Here is a 20,337-nt window from a genome sequence, read left to right on the forward strand (position 1 = left end):
GCACACTGTGGTTCATCTCAGCAATGAAACATCAACATCTGGTTCAATCCCAAACTAAACTGACCGAACTCCGACACCAATGGCACAGGCACGCTGCTCCAGGTGTGAATGTCATTAACCTCGGTCTACTGTCCTATATGTGGTATCTGTCATTCAATCAAAAAATTAGGAAATACCTTATGAAAGCAAGAAAAAATAACCCGCTTTCTGGAGACAAAGCAAGTGACAAACCAAGCTTGGTGAGAATAAAACAACCTGAGCATTTAAAACGACTATGATGACCACGTTAAAAGACCTAGTTGGGGGATACGGTAGCAAGCATGAAGACAATGAGGGCCTGTAGCAGGGAAATAGAAATTATAAGTCAAATGAAATGCTGTAAATAAGTTGTTTTTCAATGTTTGTTTACATTTGAGAGAGACCACGTGACGGGGGAGGGGCAGAGAGAGAGAGAAACAGAATATGAAGTAGGCTCCAGGCTCAGAACTGTCAGTCAGCACAGAGCCTGGCACAAGGCTCGAACCCATGAACCGTGAGATTATGCCCTGAGCCAAAGTCGGATGCTTAACCGGCTGAGCCACCCAGGGTACCCCTCTAGAAATAATTTTTTAAAACGCAAAGTAACAGAGATGCAGAAAGCCTTCAAGAAGCTAAAAGTAGATTCAAAGGAGCTGAGAAAAAAAAATTCAGTGAACTTGAAGACAGGTCTATAAAAACTACCCACACTGAACACAAGGGATAAAAAAGCAGTGGGTGGGGTAAAAAAAGGGCACCGATTTCGAGAGTTGAGACAATTTCAAAGAGTCTAATGTATGTGTAACTGGAATTCCAGAAGAGACAGAAAAAATATTTTGAAAGACAATGAATAAGATATCACACCATACAGCTAAGAAGCTCAGAGAACCTCACGCAAGATAAAGAAGTCCTACCCGCCCCTCCAAAAAAAGAAAAGGAAAATCACTCAGATTCTTCATACAAAATAAAATATGAACAGATTAACTTCAAGGCAGCCAAAGCAGAGGAAAGACACATTATACATATAGAGGAACAAAGAATTAAAGCAGACCTCTCATCACAAAGTGTGCGAACTCGAAAAGCTAATGAAGTGACATCTTTAGAGTGTTGAAGGGAAAAACAGTCAAGCCAAATTCCATACACAAAAAAAATATCTTTCAAAACTGAAGAAGAAATAAAGACTTCCTAACCAACAGAAACTGGCAGACATCACAACCAGGAGATGTACACTGTGAAAAAAGTTAAAGGAATCTCTCCACACAAAAGGAATATATACCAGACAGAAACCTGAACCTACAGAGAAATAAAGGCTGACAAAAATGACTGAAAGATAAAAAAGTATATTTTTTTATTAGGCAGAATAAAAAGAAAAGAGGAATGAGGAACAGATGGGACAAACAGGACACAACTAACAAGGTGGTAGATTTTGATGCAACTGTATTCATAGTTACACTGAATGTACATGGTGTAAACAGAGAAATTAAAAACAGACTGTCAAAGCTTTCTACAGGAAAATCAACTTTAAACATAAAAGCATATACGGTAAAAGATACACCAGGCAAGCATTATAGTAAAAAGAGCCAGAGTGACTGTATCAGTGTCAACGAACTAGACTTAAGAACAGAGAATGTGACCAAGGATAAAGAGAAAAATCATAAAACAATAAAAGGATCTACCAAGAAGATATAACGATCGTAAAGTAGCACATACCTAACAATAAGCCTCCAAATACATAAAGTAAAAACCGGCAGGACTGAAAGGAGAAACAGGCAAACCCGTAATTCTATTTGGAGGTTTCAACACTCCTCACCTAGCACTTGACAGACCAAGTAGACATAAAATTAGTAAAATTGGCCATATTCTAACCCATATTCACTGCCTACAAAAATTAAACTAGAGGTTAGCGTCCAACTCTTTTTTTTTTATGTTTGGTTCCCCCCCCCGCCCCGAGAGAGAGAGAGAGAGAGAGAGAGAGAGAGAGAGAGCGTGAGCAGGGGAGGGTCAGAGAGAGAGGGAGATAACAGAATCTGAAACAGGCTCCAGGCTCTGAGATAGCTATCAGCACAGAGCCCGACGAGGGGCTCGAACCCATAAACCGTGAGATCATGACCTGAGCCGAAGTCGGACGCTTAACCGACTGAGCCACCCAGGCGCCCCTGTCCAACTCTTGATCTTAGCTCAGGTCCCAATCTCAGGGTTCTGAGTTTAAGCCCCACATTGAACTGTGAGTGACGCTTACTATACCTCACAGCCTATACAGAAATTAACTCAAAATGAATTATAGATTAAAAGTTAACAGTAAAACCCTAATACTATTAGAAGAAAACGTAAGAGAAAATCTTCCTGACCTTCGATTAGGCAAATATTTCTTAAATACCAACAACAAAGAAATCCCTCTTTACAACACATAAAAGATGAATTTTTCTTAAATTTACAGAGAGCTCTTGCAATCATGTAGACTAACAAACCAATTCAATATGTACGTTTCTCAGGAAACTAAACAGAAATGACTTACAAGCTCTTCCTTTGGTTTCTCATTCTCCCACCGTCCCACCCCATCCCTGGAATCTCCCACACCCTCTCTGCCATCACAGCAGGTCACAAGTCTAGCTCTGTGCAGCGCGTACGAGACTTCCAGAAAGGAGAGTTCAGAGTTGTTCCTGTGTTTGTTGTTTTTGTAAATTTATGGCAAAAAACTGCATTCGATTTCCAATCAGGCAGTTTTAATAATTAAGTTTTGGTCTTGGGGGATCCACATCCATGCGTCCTTATCCATTCCTTATTCTGATCTTATTAATTCCCCCCTGCTCCCCGTTTCGCCCGTGAGATTAACTGCGGTGGCAAAACCCTGGAGAAGGACTACTCCTGCAGGGGAGAGGTGGTGTACACAGACACAGCACCTGTGGCTTTGTTCGTTTTACTGAGATTCTCAAAATGGCGAAATCATTATTCCCAAGGCCAGTTCTACCTGAGCCAGCCAGTTCTCCCAGCAAACTTTTACATGTGTTCAGTATCAGTCAATTAAGCAAATCAATCAGCCGGTAGGGGAATCTTTCACTTGATTAGAATCCATTCAGAGCCCATCCCCCCAAACAACGTATGACTGGAGTGGCTCACCTCTTCTCCCGAAAGGTAATATGCTGCAAGCAGGCCTCCAATAAATCGAATGTTGACTTCAAACACAGACACCTCCGAATTCTGTGAAAGCATATTGAAAATATTCACATACACATTAAAGCTTTAGAGTTTCCAAATATTTTCAATACTTGATATGTTTCTCACAAACACCCTGCGAAGAACGTCTTTTCCACTTGCCACATCTTTATTTCTCATGAAACTGCGACCTCACCTCGTTTATTAATGTTACTAAAACTCCTCTATTGTTGTCCCCACAGCTTCCTATGGGCCAAAAACATCCGTGTGTACCTGACATGTCACTGGAAACTATCAAGATATTTGATGCTCTTGACTATTCTCTTCTCAAGAAAGCCTCCACTTCTTGAATTCTGGAAGAGTGGTCTCTCTACTGGCCCCTTCCCCCTGTTCTAATCGCTAGAGCATACTGCCCATTTTTCCTTATATTTCTCATGAATTTTAACTATTTTTTCCTAGTATATATAAAAATTTAATAAACTTTAATAGAGGAACCAAAAAATGATAGGATGATGGATTATTCAATTAATAATGTTGAAAAAACTGATTCCAAGGTTAGAAATTTGGAAACTCATTTCAGAGATCTCTCTCTCTCTCAAAACGAAACCCAAATAATTTAGAAACAAATGTAGAAAAAATTATAATAAAAAGTAGAAGAAAATGTGACAACATAAATTTCCTTGGCAAAGGAGGTACTCTGTGGCATAAAACCAACTGTCCTGATAACAAATAGAATGACTTGAATTTCCCCAAAATGAAAATTACCTGGAAGAAAAAAATTATGAACAAAATTAAAGGCAAACAAAAAAACAGAAAGAAACTTGGCACAAATACAGCAGTATTAATAACCTTACCATATAAATTTACATCTTTGGATTTAGATACAGACACAGATGAAAAAAATTCTAATTACATGGAAAGAAAAGTAGAAGGGGGCAGAGAACATGGCCAAAGAAGGCATACTATATACACAACTAATATAAAGGTAATATTCAAGGGGTGCCTGAGGGGCTCAGTTGGCTTAGGGTCTGCCTCCTAATTTCAGCTCAGGTCATGATCTCACAGTTCATGGGTTGAAGCCCAGTTGGGCTCTGAACTGACAGTGTGGAGCCCTGCTTGGGATTTTCTCTCTCCTTCTCTCTCTGCCCCTCCACCGCTTGTGTGTATGAATGTACTCTCCCTCTGTCTCTCTCTCTCTCTCAAAATAAATAAATAAATAAAAATGTTCATAACTAATTTTTAATAAACCTTAAAAGAAAATATTTATTATCCTAAGGCCTTTCCAACATTTATAGGCAGAACACGTAATTTGCTAACACAAGTATGTATCTCCAAAATAGAATTTTCACAATGGAATTTTTTAGTAATATAAATCTCCGCCCACCCCATCCACAAAAGCAAAATGCTTTACATTACTTCATATAATCCCAATTTATAGTATACTGCAGGGCACACAGCGGACATTCAATAAATACAGAGAAGAAGGGAAAGAGGAAGGAAGGGCAGACTTCTATCACTCACCAAAACAATAAGCTTTGTAACCTGTTTCCTTGATTTCAGCTTTACCTTCCTCCTTACAAGTCAACCTCTTACATTTTAAGTCAAGTCAGGTTACTGCTGTGGGTAAACCCTTACAATGACTTCTGGTTACACTTGGAGTAAAAGAACTGGTAAGACCCAACATAACCAGATTCCCCACTCCCCATCTGACATCATCTCCTATCAATGTCTCTGACTTTTATTACCAAACGGTTCTACTTGCTGTTCTAGAATTGCCAAACTCAGTCTTTACACTTTACTTACAGGCCTCCAAATAGGGAGTTTTTCTAACCACACAATACAAAATAACAAAGTACACCTTCATCACTCATATCTCTTAACCTCCATTATTTCCCCAATTAACACTTATCAACATCTAATTACGTATCATTCTGTATTTGTAAAATTCAGACCTTCCTCACAAGAGACACAGAAGATAAGAGAAGTTCTAGAGGGAGAGAAGGGAGAGAATAAAAGACAGGCATTATTCAAAGGAGTCATGACTGCGAATCTTCCAAAAGTGATAGAAACATAAGTCCTCAGACTGACGGAACATTACGAGTCCTTTAAAGAATAATCCACACACGGACACATGGTAATGCAATTACAGAACACAGACAAACAGAGAAGATGAAAACAAGGGGAAAAAGACAGATTATCTGTGAAAAATTAGACTGACAGCATACTTTCCAATCGTATAACAGAAACAGGAAGACAAGGGAATTGTACCCTTCAATGGTTAAGAGAAAATAACCGACACTAAGCTATTTTCTACCCTCCACTATAGTATCTATTATGAGAGCCTTAGACCCACATGATTTCCACGGAGTCTCTTCTCAGAAATGCCACCAAAGTGTCCTTCACTAGCCGTCCCATGGAAACAGCAACCCCACACCACTACTTACCCCAATCCTACTTGCTCTCCTTTATTGTTCTCCACAGCACTTATCACCACCTGACTTAAATATTTATTTACTGTTTTCTCCCATAACTAGAGTACAAACTCAAGCAGAAATAAGACTCTGTTTTGCTCATTACTATATTCACAGAAGCCAGAACAGTGCCTGTCTCAAAGGAGGCATTTAATGAATGAATGACTCATTTATTCCTTCATTTGTCAGAAGTCCATCTATTCCTTATTTTGGAAGTTTCAAACACAAGTTGGAACCAGCCAGACAACAATTACACATAAGACAAGAGGGAGATGAGCTAAAGTGAAGCATTCTAAGATCTTATGGTCTGCAGAAGGAAGATGAAGAAACTGATTCATTTTAAACTTTGATAAGCAGACATATAAAAATTTAAGGATAGCCCCAAAATGACGGAAATGACAAATAAAATGTCAAAGTAGTAGAGGCACAAAGAGACAAGAAGTAATTTAATCTAAAATGAGGAACACAGAAAATAAAAACATTGAGAAGCACAAGCACAGCACAGGTTGAAAAACATAGATGGAAGACCCAGCTCCAAATACATGTTATCACAATAAATATCGATATTCCAAACTTGACAGCTGAAAGACCCCAAGACTAGATAAAAATAACAAAATTCAAATACATACTACATGCAAAATCTACAGCTAAAACACAGGACACAGAAAGGTTAAAAGTAAGGGGATGATAAATGACTATGCTAATTATTAAGCTCTTTCTCCTTAGGTTCAAATTCATCCCTTCCACACTCTACACTTGTATCCTGGAACTGGAACTCTGCGAACATACATCTCGTTAGCCAGCTGGCTCCTTATGGGCCACGCCAACGGGAGGTTTTACAGAGATAATACAAGGCTGGAGGACGGAGAAAGGACTTATTCATTCCAATTTGCTCTAGTTTCTGACGGCGTCAACCAACCAATGGTCCTTCACTCTGGCCGTGGCCGCTGGTTCCAGATTCCAGGTCCTCCCACTCACTGTGGCCCTTAGGAACAGCAAGCACTAGCTAGGTACCTTCTCCTTAGAGGTCTGAGTCCCTGCTCTAAGAAAAAAAGTCCTTTTAAGAGTGTCTAAAGTACCAGAAACAGAGTCCCAAATTCCTGAATTTTAATAGTTCCAACTTCACCCCACTGTTCTCAGAGCCCCACAGAGGAAGCTGTTTACTGCAGTTCCTACCTCTTGTGATACCACAATGTTCTCTTTCTGCCTTTTCAGTTTTCTGTTACCTGGTTAACAGCTGTACACATTAAATCCTCTAATGAAAATAAATGTCATGGCCCTGGCTCCTGACTGAGCCAACTGATACAATGACATACCAGTGGATTATCAGGCCTAATACAGTTGCCACGTTAATGGACAGAGGTATTTGAGACCCTACAGATGCCAATTCTCTCCAAATGAATCTGTAAATGGAACACAATCCTCATCAAAATGTCAGCAGTACTCCAGAGCTTACAAGAACAAGGAGCGGAGAAGTGCTAATAAGATGATTTCCTAGTAGAACAAGATCAGGTACCAAACTTCCTATGAAAATATCATAGTTAAGACAGTTGAGTATTGATGTAATAAGCATGAAGAAAAAAGCCAAAAGAATAGGCTCCTGGGACCCATGTGGCACGTACAAACAGCAGGGAAACGTATGGGACGAGATCAACTGACCGCTGCCGATCCGGCTCACCCTACATACAAAATCAATTTCATGTGGATTAAAGACCTAAATGCAAAAGCCCGACTTTAAAACGTTTAGAATAAAACACAAGAATATATCCTCATGACCTTGGCGTTGGGATTTTCTTAAACAAGATGCACATCCTATAAGGACCACAAGGCAAAATGGGGCAAGAAAAGACTAAGCTTTGCAACCTCCCCTTTACATTAAGGTTGGGCCCTATGGGTCAGACCTACTCAAAAGTATACAAGCAAAATCAGGGTAACCTATTCCTGGAACGTGGTCTCACAGAAGAGTCACATTATCTTTGCTCTTTTCTGCAACTGGAAGGCTGATCCATCTTACCCAGAAACCCTCTTGTACCACGAGGCTGAAGCTACATGCTGGAGCTGAAAGAGCAATAAGGATCTATCTCAGCCGTCCCCTAACCTGCTGGTGTCTGTGCCTAATTTACATGAAAGGGAAATACATGTCGATCTTACGTAAGCTATTTTATATTAGATTTTCTGCCACTCACAGACAAACTTAAACCCAAATGACAACTGATGCATGTCCAAAATGCTAGAATCATACAAAAGAAAGTAATCCATATATCTGTGTGGTTAGCATCATGAAAGCATGACAGAAGAAATATTTAGGGGTTTAAATCACAATCTGAATGACACAGGGTCTACCAAGGGGGTGGGGGGGAACATAGTAGAAGAGTGACTTCCGACTACAGCACAAGCATAAATATCAGGAAAGGTGATAATGAACAGAAAGAACAAAGCAGTCCATACAGCTTGTGCGTGAATACTGGTAATAATGAAAATAACTGCTACCATCTATTGAGTACTTAATGTGTACCTGATTATCTCAAATAATCCTCACAATATTGCATTGCAGTAGCAATTTTATGACACATTCAGAAAGAATAAGGAACGTTCCCAAGTCACATAGTGAGGCTGTAGCTGCGGTGAGCTTCAAACTTCAGCCTTATCACTTCACCTTCCAGCCAAAATGCTGGACGGATGGACATAGGCCTAGTCATGAAGGCTCGTTAAACCTATACTGAACGACTGAATCTTTTAAAAATAACAAAATGCTTATTGTTTATAATGCATTCCTGGTATTTCTAGTTCAATGTGGAATTTTTTTTTTTTTGGTATCTATTGCTTAACACACTGAATAAGGTCAAGAAAAGTGAAAGGAAGATGATGAGAAAGGGCACGTATCTGATGCAAAAGTTAAATAACAACTCTAATCCCAGAAGAGGACAGGGAATTTAGGATTTCCTTAAACTGCTAGTAAAATGCTCAAAACTACTATGTTTATTAGACACGGTCTTTGCAGAATTGATCAAAGAAGTCATCAATTATATACTCACCACACTGAAATCAAGGTTGTTTTCAATCCATTTTTGCCCATCTCGGAATTCGTCATGAAGTCCCATGATATAAAGGGTATCCAAAGCATCTACTATGGTAGCACCCATTTGTGAACTTCCTACATTGGGGGGAGGGGAAACTGTCATTAAAAACACTTCATATAAGGTCTGTTTTAATTTTTTAATATATAAAAATCAAAGCAGGAATATAAGGGCCAAAAAGAATACCCAACACGGATCACTTTTCCCTAAAAATAAATAAAACACACCGTTTAATATATATTCCTAAAGATGACATGTTGACAACTAATAGGAAGGTAAAGGAAACTAAAATTATAATTCTCCTTCATTTTCTTCCTGGTCACAGCAGGAGATATCTACCTACTTAGCAGAGATGAGTTTTTAAAAAAGGATTAACTCAGGAAATAGGGAGGATGGTTCAAAATGACAAGCTAAGTCATAAGAACCATGCTCTTCTGATACAAATTCATAAAAGGGGCAAAAAAATACTTAGAAATATTAATAAAAGCACAATAAGGCTAAAAGACCATAGTAAAACAGAAACTATAATAATCCTTAACAATCAAAAAGCAGGTTAATCATATTGAAAAAGAAAGTAAGTAGTAAACTAAATCTAAGTAGAAGAAAATTAAAATAATCTACCCGTCTTCAAAAGAGAGAAATCCAAGGTAAAGGAAAAAATTCAGGGAGGGAGAAACAAATTCAACAAAACTAGCTGATACCAAAACTAGACACTGTAAACATGTGACAAGAAACTAGGTCACTCTTAGTAATGAGTATAACTGCAAAAGTCTTGAATTCAATCTAAAACAAATCTAATAGCACAGTAAAAACAAAACAAAACCAAAAAAACCCCACATAAATAACAGCAGATGAGTCCTCAATTATTTCTGTCTTCGGAGAATGAAAATCATCCATACTCATTACTATCTACATTAAAATGGCTTCATTATTATACTGGCTTCATCAACATGAGTTTACTGCTTACCTTTGCCAGAAAGATAAAAGTTGCAAAATTATTTTACTGTTCATTCTAGGAACTTCCTGAAAGACCCATCAACACTTAAAGTATCAAAGGATGGTTTATATCCCAAAATTCCTTACCTCCAATTCTCTGCTTATCAATCCAAAACTATTGTATTACCATCCTTACTTAATCATAACCAAGTATACACTCCTACCCCAACTGAAGGGCCCATCTTAACCCAGACTTATAATCTCAATAAATATCTCAACTTTGTCCACTGACAGGCTACTAAGGCTCTGGTTAGGTAGTGATCTACTTTTCCAGAGTAAACATTAAACTCAGCTGCATCTTATCAACAAGTTATCTTGGTGGTATTTTAGGATTCAGTAATTGTCATTACTTACTTATTATTCTTTCTTTTCCTTCTATTCTCTTCCATTCCTTTTACCATTGGGTAAATAGCATTTTCTTCTGATGCTTTCAGGTTATACAAATTTGTTCTTATAATGTCCTTAACTTACAGCACATCTTCTTCATGTGATTCTAATAATTTCTACAACTTATCAGTAAGTATTATCTGACTGCTAACAAGACAAGTACTCGATCATACTCTGGTAAGTTCCTGGGTCTTCTCCCCATTTAGCTCTCTTTATGTTGACATTAACTAGAATGCTTGTTCTGGCTGATTACATACCTTCCTTTTACTTTTCCTTGTTCCTCAGCTTTTTATTAGGATAATAAATATTTTATCAAGCCATTTAATCACCATATACCCCTATTTCATCCACAATCACTTAAATATGTATCTTTTTATATTAGTATTTCATCCAAAATATTTATCATGCTTATTTTAAATCCTTAAGAGTACCTATTTTTGTTATTTCAATTTTTATAGGTAGTTAAAAAGCTATAGGTAGTTAGCTTCAGTTTTCTAGTTATTTATGGAGTCCTGGAAGTGCACATTCCTCTAAGGTGCTGACTAGTCTGGAAAAGAAAAAGCCCTGACCCACCTGTTCTGCACCAATTCTGGTTAGTTCCACGAAAAAAGGTTTGTGCCATGGGCTAAACAGACCAAGGAAGAGAAAGGCAAAATTGGAGTTCCTGGTTATCACTATGATTGTTTACCTAGATAACTCAAGATTTCAACTGGAAAAGTTAAAAAAAAAATCTAAAACTACCCTTGGGTCAAAGAAGAAGTGAAACACAACATTGCAGAATGTATAAAACATTAATAAATTTTATGGTGAGAACACAGGATTCAACTAATGAAGCTGTCAGAAAAACTCTTAACTTAAAAACTGTATCCTATTTAATAAGAAACATAACTGAATTCACAATACTTTACTAAGGAAGAAAAAGAATGATAAATCTGAGCAAAAAGTAAAAGACTCAGAAAAGTTAAAGGCAAAAATTAACAAATTAGAAACAAAGAAAATTGTCAAAAATATAAATTCAAAAGATAGTTTTATTAAAAGAACTATACAATGAATCTATCACTAAACAAATTCTAAAAAGTAGTCAGGGAATATAAAAGTACAAAATAAAACTGGATCAGGGCACCTGGGTGGCTCGGTCGGTTAAGTGTCTGGCTTCAGCTCACGTCATGATCTCACAGTTTGTGAGTTCGAGCCCCGCGTCGGGCTCTGTACTGACAGCTCAGAGCCTGGAGCCTGCTTCAGATTCTGTGTCTCCCTCTCTGCTTCTCCCCTACTCATACTCTGTCTTCTCTTCTCTCTCAAAACTAAATAAACGTTTAAAAAAATGGATCAACGCACAGATACAGAGGAAATTAAGTATAAAAAGCCCATTTTAGTCACCCCATACCAATAAATTTGAGAAAAAAAAAAGGAGTGGAACTAATGATTTTCTAAGAATATGTTTAATACATATAGTAATGCATATTATATAAAATACATTTTTATATATAATTCAATCTTATGAAATAAACATAAAATCTAAACAAGCAAAACAGACCAAGAAACAGAGGAATTTGTGAAGTTCTCAAAGAGCTAGCCATTATAAAAACATCACACTCTGGAAGTTCCAGAGAATAGATTCTACCTTAATTTTAAGCATCGTAACTCCTACATAAACTTTTATAGAACACAGAAGAGCGTTTAAATTCAATTAATGGATTCTGCAGACCACGGGTGCAAAAATCTCACTTAGTAAGAACACTAAAACTACTATCTGATCCCATCTGTGAGCATCATGGCCACATCTGGGAGTAAAACTGAGAGCTGTGGGGTGATCTGGGTTGAACTCTACAGGAGACTGACAAAGAGGCTTCCGGAAGATACCACTTTATCCACCCAGCACCAGTGGAGGAGACTTCTAGTTGTTTCACCATCCTTGTCAGTATTTGGTATTGTTGGTTTTTTAAATTTTATGCATTCTAACATGAATGTATAGGATATTTATTATGTTGTGGTTTGAATTTTAATTTCTCTGACAACTGATGTGCTTATTTACTATTCATAAACTTTCTTTGGTATATAAATTATTTATATATTCTAAGTACATCTGCGTGTGTTTGTGTGTGTGTGTGAGACAAACACTTTCTCCAAGTCTTGCAGCTTACCGACCTTCTCGTTTCCTTAATGTCTTTGAGAGAGCAGAAATTTTGACGAAGTCCAATCTCCCCTTTTATGGTTTATACTTTTTGTATTCTAAAACCTCTTTTCTTACCTCAAAGTCACAAAGATTTTCTCCAATGCTTTCTACTGAAAGCTTTAGACTTTTTGCTTTGATGTTTAGATCTATGATCCATTTCAAGTTAATTCTTATGTACGATGAAGAATCGAGGTCTGTTATTTTTCTATGCAAATATGTAGCTGATCCAGCATGATTTATTGGAAAGACTATCCTTGTACTTGCTGAATTACCTGAGCGCTTTGCTGAAAATCAATTAACCATATACATGCAGTTCTAGTTCTCTTCTTTTCCACTGATCTCTGTCTGTTCTTACACTAAAACTGTACAGCCTTCATTACTGTGCTGTACAGTACTTCTTAAAATAAGGTAATATAAAACCTTCAACTTTGTTCATCCTTTTAAAAAACTATTCTCACCATTGTGCATGCTTTGCATTTTTATACAGATTTTATAGCCAGACTATGAATTTATACAAGAAGTCATTTTGATTGGGACATCTCAACAATACTGAGTATTCCAATTCATGAACATGGCATCTCTCTCCATTTATTTAAGTCCTTTTAAATTTCTCTCAATAATCACAGCTTTAAGGGTTTAGATTTTATACATATTTTGTTAAATTCACCTATGTGCAGTTCATATTTTTTGATGCTGTTGCAAATGATACTATTTTTAAATTGTATTTTGACTATTTATTATTAGTATACAGAAATGCAGTTTACTGGGGTGCCTAGGTGGCTCAGATGGTGAAGCATCCAACTCTTGATTTCAGCTCAGGTCATGATCTTGCAGTTCATGAGTCTGAACCCCACATCAGGCTCTGTGCTAGCCAGTGCAGAGCCTGCTCGGGATTCTCTCTCTCCCTTTCTGCCCCTCCCCTACTTGCACTCTCCCCCTCTGAAAAGAAACCTAAAAAACTGTTTTTTAAATACAATTTATTTTGTATATTAAACTTGTATCCTCTGACCTTACTAATTATATTCAATCTGGTACTTTATTGTTGTTTTTCAGTAGATACCTTAGGACCTTCTTCATGGATAATCATGTTGACCACAAGTAAAGGCAATTTTACTTCTTCATTTCCAAACTTTATACTTTCGTCTTTTCCTTGCTTTAGTGTACTGGGTACTGCCTCAACTACAAAGTTACACAGAAGTGAGAGAGGTCCATCCTTGCCTAATTCATAATCTCGGGGGAAAACATCTAGTCTTTCAACATTAAACATGTGGCAAATTTTTTCCATTTGTTTCATTTTGGGGGTATCTGTGGGTTTTAACGCCTTTAATCAGGTTGAAGAAGTTCCTTCTAACCAAGTCTGCTGAGAGTTTTTATCATGGATTGATCTTGAGTATTGTTATCATATGGTTCCTCTCTTTAATATTTTTATTTTTTTGAAATATTTTTTGAAAATATTTCCTTTAATATTTTCAATTGCAATGACTAACTTATGAATATTAAATCAACCACGCAATAGTCATGAGTCATTATTCATTTCACATTTGCTGAATTAGATTTACTAATATCTAGTTAAAGATTTTTGTATTTTTTGGCATTAAGGCTTTTGTGGTGTTACCAAGAAGACACAACAATCCGAAATGCATAAACACTTAACAAGAATATATGAATATAAGAAATGTATGAAGCAAAAACTGACAAAACTGAAAGGGGTTAAGAGACAAAATATTACAGTTGAAGACTTCAACACCCTTCTCTCAGTGAGTGACAGAACTACTGGACATAAATTTAGCAAGCAAAGAGGAAGCCTGAACAACTCCATTAACCGATGGGATCCAACTAACAAGAGAACATTCTACTCAATAACCACAGACTACAGATATATTCTTTTCAAGCACAAATAAAACACTCATCAAGACAGATAGACCATATTCTGGATCATAAAGTAAATCTTCAACAATTTAAAAGAATTGAAATGCAGTATGTTCTCTGACCATGATGGAATCAAACTAAAATTCAGTGACAGAAAGTAAGAGGAGAATCTCTGAACGTTTGAAAATTAAATAACTTACTCGAGGGAATTTTTTTTCCCCAAGCTGAAAAATACATGGCTTTTCCCATGTTCTTCTATTTTTTTAATTAAGCTTTTATTTTAAAATTCTAGTTAGTTAACATACAGTGTGATATTAGTTTCAGGTGTAGAATTTAGTGACTCGACACTCACTCAGGACACCCAGTGCTCATCACAAGTGCCCTCCTTAACCTCCATCACCTACTTCCCCCATCCCTGTACCTCCTCCCCTTGGGTAGCCATCAGTTTGGTCTTGATAGTTAAGAAAATCTGTTTCTTGCTTTGCCTCTTTTTCCCCCTATGTTCATTTGTTCTGTTTCTTAAATTCCACACAAGTGAAATCACATGGTATTTGTCTTTCTCTGACTGACTTAATTCACTTAGCATAATACTCTGTAGCTCCATCCCCATCATCGCAAATGGCAAAATTTCATTCTGTTTATGACTAAATTCCATTGTGTATATAAACCACATCTTCTTTATCCATTCATCAGTCAGTGGACATTTAGGCTCTTTCCATAACTTGGCTATTGTAAATAATGCTGCTATAAACATTGGGGTGCATGCATCCCTTCGAATTAGTATTTTGGTATCCTTAGAGTAAATACCTAGCAGTGCAACTGCCAGATCATAGGGTAGTTAGTTCTATTTTTAACTTTTTGAGGAACCTCCAAAACAGTTTTCCAGAGTGGCTGTACCAGTTTGCATTCTCAGCAATAGTGCAAGAGGATTCCTCAAGAGAAATTTTAAAACATCCTGAACTAAATGGAAAGTAAAACACAACATACCAAAATCTTTGGGATACAACTAAAGCAGCACCTGCAGGAAATTTATAGCACTAAATGCTTACATTGGAAAAGAGGATCTCAAATCCATACTCTAGGCTTCTGCTTAGCTTAAAGAAATTAGAAAAGCAAGAGCTAAATCAACTCTAATCTGCAGAAGAAAAGAAAATGGTAAAGAGCAGAAATCAAAGAAATTAAAACATAAAGGAAATATTTTAAAAGATCAACAAATAGACATGTTTCCAAAGAAGACACCCAGATGGCCAGCAGACACATGGAAAGATGCTCAACATTGCTCATCATCAGGAAAATACAAATCAGACACACTTCACACCTGTCATAATGGCTAAAACCAAAGACACAAGAAATAACAAGAGTTGGCGAGGATGTGGAGAAAAAGGAGGCCTCACATACTATTGGTGGGAATACAGATTGGTGTACCAACTGTGGAAAACGGTGTGGAGCTAACTCAAAAAATTAAAAATAGGGGGTGCACTTAGGTGGCTCGGTCAGTTAAGCGTCCAACTTCGGCTCAGGTCATGATCTTGCGGTTTGTGGGTTCTAGCCCTGCATCAGGTTCTGTGCTGACAGCTCAGAGCCTGGAGCCTATTTCAGATTCCATGTCTCCCTCTCTCTCTGCCCCTCCGCCCTCGTGCTCTGTCTCTCTGTCTCTCAAAAATAAATAAACTATTAAAAAAAATAAAAATAGAATTACCGCATGATCCAGTAGTTCCACTAGTGGGTATCCACAGAAAATGAAAACACAAATTTAAAAAGATATGTGCACTCTGATGTTTACTGCAGCATTATTTATAAAAGCCAAGATAAAAGCAATACAATAGAAGAGTACTCAGCCATAAAAAAGAATGAAATCTTGCCAGTTACAACAACATAGATGTAAGGTCTGGAGGATATAATGCTAAGTGAAGTAAGTCAGTCAGAGACAGACAAATACCATGTGATTTCACTTGTGTGTGGAATTTAAGAAACAAAACGAAATCTAAAAGACACACGCGAAAACACACACAGAACACACATGCGGTTGCCAGAGGGGAGGTGGGTGGGAGAGGGGGAATGAGGTGAAGGGGGTCTAGAAGCACACCTACTACCATGGGCACTGGCTAATGTGCAGAACTGCTGAAACATTATATGGTACACTAGAAACTCGTGTAATACTCTATGTTATTACTTGAATAAAAATATAAAGTGAGCCATGATACATTTTTTAAAAAGATCAATGAAACCAAGCTGCTAGCAGGACAAAGACAAAGAGGGAAAATATGAATTATTTAATATTAGGAATGAAAGGGGATTATCATGACAGCTGCCACAGACATTCAAAAGATAGCAAGGCAATTCTCCAACCATTCTATGCACATAAAATCAGTAACTAAAAGGAAATGGACCAATTCCTCAAAAACCACAAACTACCAAAACTCACCCAAGAAGAAATACAGTCAGCCACTGAAGAACCCTGGGGTGAAGGGTGCTGACCCCGACATAGTAAAAACCCATGTATAACTTTTGACTCCCCAGAACTTAACTACTAATAGCCCAAGGTTTACTAGAAGGTTACTGATAACAGTTGATTAACACACAGTTCGTCTATTATAAACTACGTTCTTAAAAAAAAGTATGCTAGAAAAAAAGTTATTAATAAAATCATAAGAGAAAATGCATTCACACAACTGTACTGTATTTATATTAAAAAAAAAAAAAAACCAACCCTACATATAAATGGACCCATGCAGTTCAAATCCATATTGTTCAAGAGTCAACTGTAGATAGGCTGATTGGTCCTTACTGTTAGGGAAACTGAATTTTCAGTTTAAAAACTTCCCAGAAAAAAAAAAATCTCTAGATGCAGATGGCTTCACCAGTGAATTTTATCAACACTGAAGAAGAAAATAAAATCAATGTTAAACAATCTCTTCCAGAAAAATGAGGAGTGAGAGGAAAACACTTCCAAATTCATTTTATGAGACTAGCATTACCTGGATACCAAAACAAGACAAAGATAATGTAAGAAAAACAGAGAACGATATAAATAAAAATGCAGAAATCCTCAACAAAATATTAGAAGTCATAAGCCAGTTAAGTTAGAAAATAGCAAAAAGAACTCACATATAAACATATATAAAAACACATAAACAGACACATATAGAGAAAATAAAGACACACTTGAAAAAGCACTGCAAAGTTAACACTCTTTTCCAGATCAAAATTCTTCCTTTTAAATGCAAAAAGACCTATTCCTAACAAAGCTCTTAATTCTCCAGGATACCTAAGTAAAAAGAATTCACTCCATTAATTACTGTTGGAATAATTAGTATCAGTGCTAATTTAATTTACATCCACCAACATTTTCTTCTCACTCGCTAGCTCCAGAAGTTCGCCAAAGGAATATACACCATCCTTCTGGGAATAGAATTTGGTTTGAGGATGGGCACAAAAGCCAATTTGGGACAAGAAACAATGAGTCAGTGAAGTTTCTAAGAAAACCAAGTGCTCTCTACTCTACAGAGCTCTCTTCTACAGATGTGGCAGCAGGTACATATAAAAGCTCCGAGGCAGCCGTCCTAAGAAGCCAGCCAGAAGGTATCAACACACAGAGGAAAACGGAGCAAAGACATAAATAAAAAGCTTAGCTGCACTCCAATCTATGCTAGGACTTCACTGAGCTGATTTAATCTATTTTAGAAATTTTGAAATGGGTTTTCTGTTATCTGCACATAAAGAATCCTATGATGCCAAGGACTGAAGTCAGAGGAGCACTGATTTCAGTTACCATAGAAAAGAGTTTTTTAATAATTAAAGCTAATAAAATAGAAAAGGACACATCTTAAAGTTGTTTTCCACATAATCTCAAATACCATAAGTAAAGTTTCAATACTCGTCTATATGTACCATAATAGAGGCTAGACTTCTGAAATTCCTTTCAGTTCTAAGATTCTGATTCTTAAAGACATACTGAATTTAGGATGTCAGATGTGACACTCAGAACGTTTACTGCTCAGTTAGACTTCTATTTAAACAAAGGCAAAACAACACAAAACAAAAACAACACAAAAAGAAAAACAAAACAGGGGCACCTGGGTGGCTCAGTCAATTAAGTGTCAGATTCTCAGTTTCAGATTAGGTCATGATCCCAGGGTTCCTGAGTTCCAGCCCCTGCATCAGGCTCAGCGCTGTCAGCAAGGAGCCAGCTTGGGATTTTCCCTCTCTCTGCCCCTCCCCCGCTCGCTCTCTCTGTCTCTCTCTCTGAGAAAATAACCTTTAAAAACATTTTTTAAAGATTTAAAAAAAAACTTCCAAATCATATTCACTAGCAAGAAGATCCAAAAAAGGAACAGAATAAGTGGGAAACAAAGTCTTAATCTTTAGGGAAACAAAGTCTTAATCTTTATTAATCCTTTAATAAACTATCTTATCTAAAATAAAAGCCAAAATAAACAATAAAGGATCCATTCCTACTTAGCTTATTTGGCTGGAAAAAATTGTAAATACTCAAAAATTGTAATAGAAGATATAAGGACCTAATTTTGACTACTGAAAATTCTGCAGACTGCATTTTCACTTTTTCTACCATTTCACTATAATTTTGTTGCTCACAATGGATTTTTCCTGTGTTCTGCTATTAATTTTTTTCTAATTTTAGAATCTACTGAAACAGTGTGGAATGGTGGTTAGAATGGGCCTTGGCACTAGACTGCCTGGATTCAAACTTTGGCTCCATTGTTTACTGTGTGACCTTGGGCAAGTAAGTTAACCCTAACTGGGCTTCGGTTTCCTCATCTGTAAAATGGAAACAATCATAATAGTACTTGCCTCACAGGGTTGTTGTTGTTGTTTTCTTGTTTTGTTTTGTTTTAATGTTTTATTTATTTCTGAGAGAGAGAGAGAGAGAGAGAGCGAGCGCGTGAGCAGGGGAGGGTCAGAGAGAGAGGGAGACACAGAATCCGAAACAGGCCAGCCTGAGCTAGATGTCAACACAGAGCCCGATGTGGGGCTCGAACCCACGAACTGTGAGATCATGACCTGAGTCAAAGTCGGACACTTAACAGACCGAGCCACCCAAGCGCCCCTCACAGGGTTGTTTTGAAGGCAAAGTAAGTTCATTGACATAAATCTCTAAAACCAGTCTTTGGCATTTAGTACATTTATTACTCTGCTTGGCCTGCCATAACAAAATCTATAAACAAGGAGGCTTAAACAACAGAAATTTATTTTTCCATAGTTCTGGAGGCTGTAAGTCCAAATCCAGGTTCCAGGTTTTGGTGAAGGCTCAGAGACATCCCTTTTTGCCCTCATATGACCTTTCCTGGGTACATGCGCATGGGGAGAGAGAACCCGTGGTGTCTCTTCCCCTTAAGGGCTCCAGCACTTGCTATCAGATTAGGGCCTCACACTTAAAGGCTCTATCTCCAAATATAATCACAGGGGGGTTAGAGCTTCAACAGATGAATTCATGGGAGACACAATTCTGTCAACAGCAATATAAACTATATAAATACTATCAGTGTTACTATTAATGTGTATAAGACTATTGCTCTAAAGGAAAATATATCGTCTTATTCACGAACCAAATTACAGAATCCCTAAACAAAGTAACTGCTCTCATGCCAGACTGGTAGCAAAGAAGGTAAAACTTTTTACTGGAATATACTGGTTATCCAGTGACATGATGATCCCTCCAAAATGGAGGGCCACTGGCAAAATCTTGCTTCTGTACCTAGTTAACTCAGAAGGAAGGGGCTCATTTTTCAAAGTTTCCCTTTCCAGTTCTAACTTCCTTTAACTTCTAGGATCTCACAGCTAACTTTCAAGTTTACCCACTAAATTAACATTAAGTGCTCTAATCACCAGCTGGCAAGAACTCACCTGACAATAATCTGAACCTGCCACTTACTTACCAACCTAACCAAGGAGTGATCTAGCAAGTTTACATTTGAAGAAGTCTGACAAAATTACAAATTAAAACCACCTTAAAAAAAAAAAAAAGCTATTGTTTTTAAAAAGAAAAAAAATCAAGTCAAAACTTCTCCATTAGGATTTTAACAAAATTATATTCATTTAGGAAAGAAGCACCCCTTTTTTTCACTAAAAGATTTATACTGATTTATAAGGAATGGAATTTTTAGTTCCCTGAAAACTCATTTCTATTCAAATTCAGCAAACAATCCTTCCTTAGACAGTCCACTGCATGATT

General features: G+C 37.1%; 1 protein-coding gene across 3 annotated transcripts in view; it reads right to left on the reverse strand.

The window, feature by feature from the left end:
• Nucleotides 1-20,337, reverse strand: part of MAN1A2 (mannosidase alpha class 1A member 2) — a 174,281-nt gene that overhangs the window by 105,845 nt on the left and 48,099 nt on the right. For all 3 annotated transcript variants that reach the window (XM_039242727.1, XM_039242725.1, XM_039242726.1), the window contains 2 exons: nt 8,675-8,793; nt 3,133-3,213 (listed from right to left, as the gene is read on the reverse strand). In XM_039242727.1, the coding sequence (XP_039098658.1) occupies nt 3,133-3,213; nt 8,675-8,793 (200 nt within the window). The remainder of the gene's footprint in view (nt 1-3,132; nt 3,214-8,674; nt 8,794-20,337) is intronic.

The sequence above is a fragment of the Hyaena hyaena genome, unplaced genomic scaffold (genome assembly GCF_003009895.1).
Source record: "Hyaena hyaena isolate Hyena2069 unplaced genomic scaffold, ASM300989v1 scaffold_217, whole genome shotgun sequence".
Classification (NCBI taxonomy): Eukaryota; Metazoa; Chordata; class Mammalia; order Carnivora; family Hyaenidae; genus Hyaena; species Hyaena hyaena.